Source organism: Pongo abelii, chromosome 2 (genome assembly GCF_028885655.2).
Source record: "Pongo abelii isolate AG06213 chromosome 2, NHGRI_mPonAbe1-v2.0_pri, whole genome shotgun sequence".
In the NCBI taxonomy this organism is placed as follows: domain Eukaryota; kingdom Metazoa; phylum Chordata; class Mammalia; order Primates; family Hominidae; genus Pongo; species Pongo abelii.
The window spans coordinates 109,446,931-109,458,859 of record NC_085928.1 but is presented as its reverse complement, the minus strand read 5'-3'; the positions used below and the strand labels follow the sequence as shown (position 1 = coordinate 109,458,859).

The window sequence follows — 11,929 nt, the reverse complement described above, 5'->3', positions numbered from 1 at the left end:
TTAGCCCCTACCCAAGGTAGCTGCTCCACAGATGTGACGATAACCACTGTGTGTTTCTCAGAATCCTAGGAAATAAGTGCTCCTTTCTAGAAGGCAGGGCCAGGATGCTGCGTGGGTGTTCCCTGGGCAGCGAGGCTCTGTGGCCCTCAGGCCTTCATCCTTCTGCAGGCTTTCGTGTTTGTTTTATTTTTTTTGGCACGCCTGCAGCCAAGTTGGGGAGGGTTTCCTGGACAGAGGTCCTTTGGCTGCTGCCTTAAGACGTGCAGCCTGGGCCGTGGCTGTCACTGCATTCGGACCCAGACCCACTGCAGGCAGCAGCAGCCCCCGCCCGCGCAGCAGCATGGAGCTCTGGGGTGCCTACCTCCTCCTCTGCCTCTTCTCCCTCCTGACCCAGGTCACCACCGAGCCACCAACCCAGAAGCCCAAGAAGATTGTAAATGCCAAGAAAGGTAAGGAGGGGGACAGGGCCCTGTGCCATCTTCCAGGGAGCAGGTCCCCCTCTCCTTAGTGTGTCTTCATGCTCCTTTCCTTCATTTTCCTCCTTTTGAGTCATCTAGGGAACTTGAGTAAAGTGGGCTTTGGGGCTTGGGGGAGTTCTCTCATAGCAGAGTTGGTTGTCAGAATCATAAGAATCCCTGACCCTTAGAGTTGGGAAGAACCTTCCAGATCATCCAAACTGATCTTTGCTCTGCTCTCCTCCCCTCATCCCCAATATTTTAAAGAAACCAAACCTTTGGTCTGGGAGTCTGGTGGCGCTCAGCCCTCACCAGGGAGAGCTGCACAGGCTGGGTTTTGGAGTCTTCCAACCTGTTTTCTCATCTGTAAAATGGGGACAGTGGTATTTGTTCAAAGACTTCTCATGAAGATTTCATGATACAAAATATATAAAGTCACCTCACTTGTTGCTTGATGCACAGGGAAAAGAAAAGGAAGAAATGAATTCTCATTTCCGTAGCGTATAACAGCCTTCAGGAAACAAAAATGTAACTCAGACTAGTCCACCAGAAGCAGCTTTGCTCTCCTCTGTAGCCTCTGGGGATTGGGGTGTCCCTTGGTTGCTTTGGCTACAGCAAGACCTGCCCTTGCAGCCCCGCCTGCAGTGAGGTCACCCCAGGCTGTGTTGAGACAACATCGGCAGAATGCCATGGCAATGGACGGGGCTGTCGCCCCCACAGGGAGCAGAGGCTAGAAGAGAGTCCAAGGGGATGAGGGTGGGGACTGAGGCAGAGAAACAAGCAACTAGGACTAAGGGCACAGAAAAGGAAAGAAGGGGCTGTGGGGGCCTCCCTTAGGCCCTCCCAGGGCTCTTCATAAATGGACAGTTGCCCACTGGCCAGGAACTAGTGCAGTGCGTAAAGGGACATTGGGGCCATGGGGCCTCACAATGCTGTGACAAAGAATGGGGCAAATCTGGCTGCTGATAAAAAATCATCTTCAAGATGCAGTTTACAAAGTGAACAAAGAAACGTTCAAAAGAGAATGGATATGATGCTGACATTTGCTTTGAAAAAGGGATTTATATAAGAATACATTTTTACTTGTATATGCATAAGTTCTTTCTGGAAGGATCCACAAGAGTGAGTAACAGTGATTACCTCTGGGAAGAAAAACCAGGGGCTGGGGGCAGTCTCAATTGGGAAAGACACCAGCTTTTTTAACTGTTTGGATTTTAAAAAATTATGTGTGTATATTACCTTCCACAAAATGTTCATTTAAAAAGAGAAGACAATACCGTACATAGTTACGTCTACGAGCATTAGCCAAAATCGCCACCAAGGGACAGCCTTTGTAAAAGATGCAGCTCCAAAGGAAAATCATAGAATTTTTGAATGTGGAAAACCATCACCAGCTTTTCAAGTTTACCAAAGATTCAGTATTAATATAATTATGTAAATCTTGTTAAACTCATGTTAAAAAAAAAAAGGGTCAGAGCACGTGATGCCTTGGTCCTGTCCAACTGTCACACTTGAACCCTGGCCCTATGTAGTCTCCATAGAAGGGGCCCCCGGAGTTCCAGGGCTACAGGCCGACAGAACAGCCACCCAGGCCCTGCCTCTCTCTGAAACCCATGGCAGTCTCCCGCCCACCTACATGGCAGGCACTTATAGAGCTCTTTCTCCACGTAGGGACCAGTCTATATGCTGGGCACACAGCAGAGAAACACGGTCTCTGCTCTTAAGACATGAACCATGGTGGTTCTCACTCAGGCATCAACATCATCTGGGAGATACATTGGAATCCAGGTACCTTGGCCAGGCGTGGTGGCTCAAGCCTGTAATCCCAGCACTTTAGGAGGCCAAGGTGGGAGGATCACTTGAGGCCAGGAGTTCAAGATGAGTCTGGCCAACATGGTGAAACCCTGTCTTTACTAAAAATACAAAAATTAGCTGAGTGTAGTGGTGTGCACGTGTAGTCCCAGCTACTCGGGAGGCTGAGGCAGGAGAATTGCTTGAACCTGGGAGGCAGAGGTTGCAATGGGCCAAGATTGCACCACTGCACTCCAGCCTGGGTGACAGAGTAAGTGAGACTCCGTCTCAAAAATAAATCAATAAATAAAATAAAAATTAAGAATTCAGGTGCTTGGGCCCTACCCCTGGAAATGCTGGTTTAGGGATCTTGGTGAATTTAGCATCTGCTTTTTCCAAAGGTCTTCAGGGATTCCTAGGAGCAGCCAGGAATGAGAATCCCAGGAGCAATCTAGTTGCAGAGCTGGTGCCCAAAAGTACGGGAGAAAGTCCAAAGAAGGGACGGTCATGCCAAAGGAGACCAGTTGGTGCCAGGGCCAAGAGGGGGAGAGCAAGTGGCAGGACTGGCAAAGGAAGGGAATGCCAGCATATGCTAAGTCCTTGTCCTGGCCCTCAGGGTGGGTGAGAAGCGGGGAGCCTAGAGTACTTCTGGGAGCTCATCTGTTCGTAGAGCCACATGGTCACACCTGGCAGGGAAGCTCCGGAGGGAAGGGTGGCCTCATAGGAGTCGCAGGCCTTTAGGACAGGGAACTGGGGGAACCTGGAGGGCATGCATTCCAACACCACGCAGAGGAAACCTGAGGCTCAGAGAGTGGGCCAGCCCAAAGGCCTCCTGACTTTGCCCGGGGCCGTAGAGACACGTACTCCCACAGCTTCCTCAGGTGGGGCCTAATGAGAGTAGCTTCCTGTTCCTTGGACAGTCCCTGGAGGAAACTTTGCACATATGGGCACCTTGGTGCAAATTACAAAAGGTACCTCCTTTAAAGTGACAAATTATAGAAAGGCATCTCTTTTTCTGGTCTGACCCGATCTAGCCAGGGCAAGGCTTAGGAGACAAATGGGCCTTCTTGTGTCCCTCAGCAGAATGCCCTTCTTCAGTGCCCCCTTGCACAGCCTCACATGGCACCCTATGCTGGTACATCACATGACTGGGTACAGTGCTGCTATAACTGGTGGAGGCAGTCTCTGTGTGAGGCACACATGACCTCAGGCTAGTTTGCCAGCCCCAAACTCTCCCTTTTTTTGCCTTGCTCATCAGGGTGTTTTTCCTCCTGTTTGGTAAGTTACATCACTAATTTCTGTATACACAAGCATGTGTCTTGCCTGTGATTCTTCTGCAAAGGCATCTTATGGATGGACGAAGGCTCTGATCTCACTCTTTGTGAGTGTGGAATGTATGCAGACACAGCCAAATGGACCATTAAAGTGTTTTCCCACCCACTTCCCCAAGCTGAGTGCAGCCTTTCCTGAAGCCCTGGGTTTCAGAAAGATCAGGGTCCGCCCCAGGAGCTCTAAACTTACACACACATAGAAATATGCTTCCCCGCCTGCCCCTGCTGACTCTTACATGACTGGCTGCCAGCAGGACAGCTCCTGTTAGGAATCCGTTTGTGTGCCATGGGGAAGGTGGGGAAGAGCATGGCTTCGGAGCCATGTGCACCTGGGTTCCAGGCCAGCCCTGCCAGCTGCTGGCTCTGCCATCCTCGGCTAGTTGGTTTAGGGCAGCCTGGGTTTCCTCGTGGTGAAATGCTGGTGGTATAGAATGACACGTTACCTGTGTCATAGGGTTGATTATGAGCATCACATGGGGTGACATGTAGAACGGCTTAGCCCGGAGCCTGGCCTCGTCTGTAAGAGTGGAAAACCTGGGTTCCTTCTGCCCTCACCTTATTGGTAGCTGTGATGGGCACATACTCAGCCAAGCACTGAGGTAGGCAGCTCTGTGCTTCGTTTCTCTTGGTCTTCTCCAGAGTCCTAGGAGGTGGGGCTGTCATCATCCACTTCACACATGAAGGAACCAAATCCAGAGAGGCTGAGCAGCTCGCCCAGGCCACCCGTGTCTGTGGCACCTCCAAGCCCTGCATATGCGTGCCCCAGGCTGGAGTGCCTGCTGGTCTGTGTCGCATTCCTCCAGCCTGGGGAAGTGAACCTGGGGGCCTCTCGAGGGCTCCTGCTCTGCTTCCTGTGCTGCTTTCTTCCCTGGAGCTGATAAGGTAGCTGGGTGGTGGGGGATCACTGAAGCCTGTGCCTACACCCTCACCCCAGCATCTGCTAATCCCAGCCCCATCTGATCCCCAGCAACAATCACAAACAAATTCAGCACAGGAGCAAGTGAAGGATGGGCCCCCTGGCAGAAGTCACAAGTGGTTAATTAGACTACCATCAGCAGGGATAGAGAGAGAGAGAAAATTTCCCAAGATATCAAGGTTGAGGGGAGTCTTTTCCTCTCATCCCTCTGCAGCTAAGGTAGGATCCTTCCTGCTCAGTCCCTGCCCCACCCTCACATATTTCCTTCTGCTTCAGATGTTGTGAACATGAAGATGTTTGAGGAGCTCAAGAGCCGTCTGGACACCCTGGCCCAGGAGGTGGCCCTGCTGAAGGAGCAGCAGGCCCTGCAGACGGGTGAGTGCAGGCAGTGGCCTCTCTGGGCAGGAGCGTCTGAGAGAAGGGCCCAGGCCAGCAGCCAGCAACGCGCTTCTCGCCTCTGGGCAGCATCAGGGTCCTGGCTCCATTAGTCCAGGACTATGGGTGAAGGCACCAGGTTCAGGGAGCCCCACCTCTTTCTCTCGGGGAGATCCCCTGACACGTGTCTGCAAAACCCACCTAGATGTGCACGGCCAAATCTCTGGCCACAGCTGGGTGGTGTGGAAGTGGGGATGTCCCAAGAAGACAAAAAGTTCTCCAGCAAGAATCCACTACTGCCCACGAGAAGTGACCCCAGAGCGCTCGATGGGGCAGAGGTAGTGGCCCACCCTAACAAAGCTCCCAGGAGCCCCTCACTCAGCTGGCCTCCGCAGCCCCAGGGAGCTCCACACTGTGTGTGTCAGCAGCTTTGCTGACACTGTCTCTCTTAATCATAACTCTGCTGAGGTGGGATTTGTCAGCTCCATTTTAAAGATGGAGTAACTGAGGCATAGACAGGTCCTGAACCTGGCTCTTACTCACCTGGCTGGTTAGTTGACTCGTGGCAGAGCAAGAGTTGAATGGAGGCAGCCTGCCCAGTGCCAAGCTGGGCCTTGGTGTTCCTGGCTTTGCACTAGTCAGCTGAGGGAGGGTGCACAGAATCACCAAGAACAGGGCCCAGGCGCATGGTAAGGTCATGCCTTCTGGCCAGCCTACCTGGCAGCCTATTGTTTCTCACTCCCCATGTTCCTGTCATATCGTCTGCATTTTCCACATATCTCCGATTTACCTACCTTTATGTGACCTCACCTTCCATTCCATGGAGAACACAGACTCACAATACTGATGACTATTTACATGTGAGCCCACTACATTCTGGCACTGTTTGAGTACTTGATGCATGTTAACTCATTCATAGCACACCCATGCAGTGGTCCTGTTACTACATCCTCACCCTTATTTTCCACCGAGAAGTAAGGACCTTGTGACAGCCGAAAGGAGCAGAGCCTCACTTAGCCCTGCTACGCTGCCCCTCAAGTTATCAGCTGGGAATCACCTTGACTCCTCAGCAAATCTATAAACCACCTTGCGTCCACAGCCACTCTCTCACCTGTTGCTTTTGTGACCAGGGCCCATCCATCTGCAAGGCCTTCCCTTCCCCACCTGCCTCCTCAGAAACCCCCAACAAACTTCTCACTGGGCAGTTTTACACACTCCCTCCCACTCACTTGCTTTCCTTCAGCATTCACACTGCCATCCTTCTGCACTCCCACCACAGGGCCTTTGCATGTGCTGTTTGGGCAGCCTGAATTGCTCCCCCAAGATCCACCTAATAAATACCTCCAGCATTACCTTCTCAGGAGTCACTAATCCCTCATCTCGATCAGCTCCTCAGTTATGAGCTCTCCCAGAACAGTGTCCTTTCTTTTATCACATTGGGCCTAATAAATACCTCCAGCATTACCTTCTCAGGAGTCACTAATCCCTCATCTCTATCAGCTCCTTAGTTATGAGCTCTCCCAGAACAGTGTCCTTTCTTTTATTACATTGACTGCAGTCTGTAATGATACACTCATTTGCTGATTTGTGTCTGCTGCCTCCACTAGACTATAGTAAGCCCTGAGAACACAGGGGCCGTGTTTGCTTTTCATTGCCCTTGTCTTTTCCACTACCCTGCCCAGCATAGTGCCTGCCACATAGCAACACTCAGTCAATCTCTGTTGAAGGAAGGACAAACATGTGACTTTGGACAGCTTGCTTGGCATGGCAGGTAGGAAGAGAGTGCTTGAGAAAGGGAGCATCTCCAGAGGTGTTTTTGACTTCATGTAATAGAAAACCTATCAGTGGCTTAAACAAAAAGTAAGTCTGCAAGTAGGTAGTTATAAGTTTTTGTTCAGAAGTTTCACCTCATGGTCTCCAGAAGGCTGCCCCAACTCCGGGCATCATGAATGCATTCAAGGCAAGAAGGAGGAAGAGTAGCCCAACCACATCTGTCTCGTTTATAGGGAAAGTAGTCTTCCACTTCCATCTCATGGACCAGAAATCTATCATATGGCCACCTGCAGCTTTAAGAGCATCTGAGAATGCAAGAATGTAGCTTTTCCAACCTCTATAGTGGAGGTGGACAAGAGAGAAGGGATTTGGAGGCAACAGTGCCTGGCACAGAGGGAATGTTTAGAATGAGCCCAGTGCCACTCTGAGCCTCACTCTCCTCATCTGTAAGGTAGGCAGGGTAAACTCTAAGGTCTCTCTCATGTCTAAGCTCTGTGCTGTGCAAAGTCAATGTAACCCAGGCATCAATTGCCACCTGGGGTGAGGTGATGAGGTGGGGACCTCCCTGCAAAAAGTTCATGACATATGGAGGCCCAAAGCACCTCCCCCATGTCTGCTGATTTCTAGGAAGCTGCTGGCCTTCTTGGGGCCTTCTCCTGTTCATTGTCCTCACAACCCAAAGATCACCTTGTCAATAAACCCACCCAAAGCATTCCAGAACTCTGTTGACCTAACCAAAGAGTTGAAGGAATCAGGGGGCAACCTTTCCCTCCTCCAACCAGCACACACATGGGAGGTTCCCACCTGGTACATCTCTGCCAGGCACAAGGAGGCAGAGGTGACCCAGCCAGGGTCCTGCTCCCTGGGAACCTCAATATATTCATGGAATCACTTGAGCCCTTGAAAGATGTGTAGGAATCAGAGAAGATAAAGAGGGTTGATTCCAAGCAGATGGCAGGGCAGGAGCAGAGGTGTGGAGGACTAGCATAAATCGACAGGATCATGAATAGCCAGACCAGAGCAAACAAAATGTTAGCAGCAATGATAGTATCACAAGAAGTAGCATTGACCGAGGACTACCTATGTGTTGGAGGGAGGTTTGGGTGAGGGTCCTGGGAAGCAACTCTGAGATGGAGTTTAACCCACAGGAGACTTATCAGGAGATACCCTCAGGATCAACCCCTGTGCTAGGGAAGGGATGGAAGGAAGCAGGAGTGGGCAGAGGGAGAAGTCGAGCTGTACTGTGGTGCCATGAAAGCCTCAGCTGACTTCAGGGAGCCCTGATGACGGGATGACCCTTCAACACTGTCCTGAGTTGGGGCAAGAGGGCTTATGGGTCAGTCTTGGGTGTAGGCTGCTCTAGGGAGGGGCATGGCCTTGGAAGAGATGGCTGTCTTCTGCTGAGGCAGTCCTTGGCAGGAGGCTGAGAGCTGAGGACTGTCTTCCTGCAGCATTCCCGGCAGCCAGGGCAGTGAGTCCTTCATCCCCAACAAAGGTCTAGGTAGCAGGTCAGTGTTCCCAGCAGGAAGGAAAGGCAATGAAGGCCGCTAGGCTAAGCTGTAGGATAGCACGAGGTAGGGCAGCTGACTTGGGGCAGAGTCTGTGGGTAGACACCTCTGTAATGCTTCAGGCCCCATGTTTAAAGTCCGATGTGGTGTCAGATGCCTATGGGGACACTGGGATGCTGTCCATTGATATTTGTTGAGTGAAATGGAAGTAACTGAGTGGGAATGGATAGAGGGGAGTGCAGACATCCCCAAAAGTGGTGGGGTCACCAGCAAGAGGACAAATGCAGACATACACCTGTCTGTCAAGGTATGCCTTTCCACAGAAATCTTTAGTAAAAGGTGAATGATTTATACGATCTCAAGAGAAATCAGAGTATGTCTAGATATTTCAGCTAGAAATCAAGCTGAAAATGCAAACTGCAAAACAAAAATAGATTCTATCCTCCTAACTTCACCAAATATGTGCCTTCATCACAACCTTTGGGGCCAGGCTCAAACTGAGAATTTGTGGACACCTCAAAGTCCCTTGCCTGATCGCTGGCCTCTGACCACAGCCTGTGCCCAGCACTTCCTGTCTTCTCTCTTGCAGTCTCAGCTCTATCCTCCCAGCCCCACCCTACCAGCCCTCAGGAGAACTGACCCTGCAAAAGGCACTTGGCAGGCCCTGGAAGCTTGCTTGGGCTGTTTGGGTAGGGATTTAGGGCCCTGGGTACCTGAAGTGTGGCCTAGGCTGTAGGTGGGCAGGTGCCCTGGCCCTGCAAGCTGCTTGATCTTAGGGAGGGGCATGGAGGAAGGAGAACCAGAGCAGGTGGCTGTGGCTGGGCTCCCTGGGAAGCTGACTCTGAGACAGAGCTAATTTTTAGGGTGAGCCCTAGGAGCCACACATGTGGGGGTGGGGGGAAGAGGAAGTGGGCAGAGGGAGAGCTGAGCTGCAGTGCAGGCACAAGGCCAGCCTCTGTGACCCAAGGAGATGGGGTGGGTAAAGGCCAGAAATGACTGAGGTGGGGGCCTGGGAAGGGGTGTCAGCTGGGGCTGGGTGCTTTTGTAGCACAAGGGCTGCCTTTGCTCCCAGACGCGGGAGCACCAAGACCTCCTGAGTGGGGATCTGGATCTGTACCGCAGTGGCCACCACAGCCAGGTCCTCAAAGTGCAGGAACCATCAGGACCCCTTTTGCCTGGGTCTAAGGGCTGTCAGGACTGATGGGATAAACGGGACGGGATGGAGGACGGTGGGCCTGGCCTGGGCGGTTGGCTCTTTGCCTGGGGAACATGGGGACCTTCGGTGACAGCCATTTCTCCCCACTCCCAGTCTGCCTGAAGGGGACCAAGGTGCACATGAAATGCTTTCTGGCCTTCACCCAGACGAAGACCTTCCACGAGGCCAGCGAGGACTGCATCTCGCGCGGGGGCACCCTGGGCACTCCTCAGACTGGCTCGGAGAATGACGCCCTGTATGAGTACCTGCGCCAGAGCGTGGGCAACGAGGCCGAGATCTGGCTGGGCCTCAACGACATGGCGGCCGAGGGCACCTGGGTGGACATGACCGGCGCCCGCATCGCCTACAAGAACTGGGAGACTGAGATCACCGCGCAACCCGACGGCGGCAAGACCGAGAACTGCGCGGTCCTCTCAGGCGCGGCCAATGGCAAGTGGTTCGACAAGCGCTGCCGCGATCAGCTGCCCTACATCTGCCAGTTCGGGATCGTGTAGCCGGCGGGGCGGGGGCCGTGGGGGTCCAGGAGGAGGGCGGGGGCCGCGGCAGTCCGGGAGGAGGGTGGAGACCTTGCAGCCCCCATCCCCTCCGTGCGCTTGGAGCCTCTTTTTGCAAATAAAGTTGGTGCAGCTTCGCGGAGAGGAGAGGTGCCGCAGTCTGTGCTGTGTCCGCGGGGCGGGGAGGAGGCCCCAGGAGCCGGGCCGAAAGCTCCCTCCGTGATGAAGTAGGCGAGAAGCGAGGAGGTGAAGGAAGGCGAGCTGAGCACACGCGCTTCATGCCACAGGAGGGTGGGAATGAGCGGAGGACTGAGGAGAAGAAGGAGGGAAAGAATAGGGAGATGAAAACGCTCCGGTCTGCTGCTAAGCACAGCACAGTTACCAAAGCCAGGAAACTAACACTGACACGATATTTTATTTACGTTATAGCCCTATTCAAAGCTCCAGGCTTCTTTTTGCAGAATCGTTTCCATCTGCTGGAATCCAGCATCGCCCCCACTCCCCGCCCCATTTCTAGGGGGATGCCCCCACCGCTGACCCCTCCTGCTGTAGATCTATTTCTGGGAGGCACTGACATGCTGAGTCTTGCTATGGGGTCGGCGGGGAGTGGGGAGATGGGCATTCCCCTTCTTCCTCAGGACATCCCGGGAGCCAAATACGACGGCCAGCACTGCCCGAACCGTGCTTCCTTTTCCTTCTCACTCTTCACAAAAAGCTGCTCAGGGGTCCAGCTGCAGGCATTTTAAATACGTTGTCTTATTTCACCTGATCCACCCAGGACAAGCTGTGCTATTATCACCATTTAAAATAAGCAAAGTGAGTCGAAACTCAGGGAGGTTTGGTGACTTCCACTGGTCCTGAAGCTAGTAAGTAGCAGAGCCGGGATTTAACCCAGGGCTGTTTCCAAAGGCCTTGGCCTTTCCACCACCACTGCAATGCTTGCTTCATGTGGCCAGAACGTCACTGAAATAACACATCAGAGAAGTGGCCCAGTGGTCCTCAGAGGCTGTTGGCCAGCTCTTTGCCTGACCTGGCCCACCCAGCCATCGTGGGCCTGGCTCTAGTGACCCCTCCTGGGGGAGTCTTCCTTACCCTTCAGCCACCGCCAGTGCTCCACTGTCTAGGCTTCTGCAGTAACTTTTTCTCTCTGACTGTCTTCTAGTGTGTCTTGCCTTCAGTAATAATAAGTGGATGATGGTTTGATTTGATCGATGGAGATGGGGTGGTTGGGGGAGGCAGCTTACAGAGAACTATGTACATACTTCATGCCAGGCAGCCTGTTCCTCATCATCACAGAAAGCACCTCTTGAAATTCAACGATTTCAACAATTGTTGGAGCAGGTGATGAGATCCATTGGCATAAGTCCAGAAACTGCTTCAGAAGAGTGATGTGGTATGTTCCAGACCCCTCAGCAAGCCAGAGGCAAAGCTTAGACTGAAATCTACATCTTGTAACTCGGAGTCTTGGATTCTTTTCATCCCCCACTCAGCTTTCTAGTGGGATATAGGTGAACAGGGTTTTGTTTTGTTTTGTTGTTTTTTGTTTTTTGAGACGGAGTCTCCCTCTCTCGCCCAGGCTGGAGTGCAGTGGCACGATCTTGGCTCACTGCAAGCTCCGCCTCCTGGGTTCACGCCATTCTCCTGCCTCAGACTCCCAAGTAGCTGGGACTACAGGCGCCTGCCACCACGCCCTGCTAATTTTTTGTATTTTTAGTAGAGACGGGGTTTCACCGTCTTAGCCAGGATGGTCTCTATCTCCTGACCTTGTGATCCGCCCGCCTCGGCCTCCCAAAGTGCTGGGATTACAGGCATGAGCCACCGGGCACGGCTGAACAGGGTTTTTTTAAAGTTCCTGAACTGGGTGGCTGCCCACAAGAGGGCACCCATGCCTCTGCGTGTGAGTATGGAAGCCGGTCGACTGCTGTGACACTCTTTGGGAGGACAGTCGGCATTTTCCACTTCTAGCAGCAGGTGGCACTATGGGCAAGAATATCATCACCCATCTTTCATCTACCACCCATGTGCTTACATCTGGGCTGCTGAGACCTGCGTACTTCGAATTGAGTATAC

General features: G+C 52.6%; 1 protein-coding gene across 3 annotated transcripts; it reads left to right on the top strand.

The window, feature by feature from the left end:
• Positions 1-220: 220 nt before the first annotated feature.
• On the top strand, positions 221-10,006 carry CLEC3B (C-type lectin domain family 3 member B). 3 transcript variants are annotated; one of them, XM_003776268.5, is made up of 3 exons: positions 221-449; positions 4,770-4,868; positions 9,459-10,006. In XM_003776268.5, the coding sequence occupies exons 1-3, from the start codon at positions 341-343 to the stop codon at positions 9,857-9,859; spliced, it is 609 nt and encodes a 202-aa protein (XP_003776316.2). In that variant the 5' UTR covers positions 221-340; the 3' UTR covers positions 9,860-10,006. The 3 variants fall into 3 exon arrangements, with proteins under 3 accessions (XP_003776316.2, XP_024100058.1, XP_054406901.1); XM_024244290.3 differs by lacking the exon at positions 221-449 and adding an exon at positions 4,014-4,176 and having other exon boundaries at positions 9,459-9,994; XM_054550926.2 differs by lacking the exon at positions 221-449 and adding an exon at positions 4,272-4,459 and having other exon boundaries at positions 9,459-9,994.
• The last annotated feature ends 1,923 nt before the right edge of the window (positions 10,007-11,929 follow it).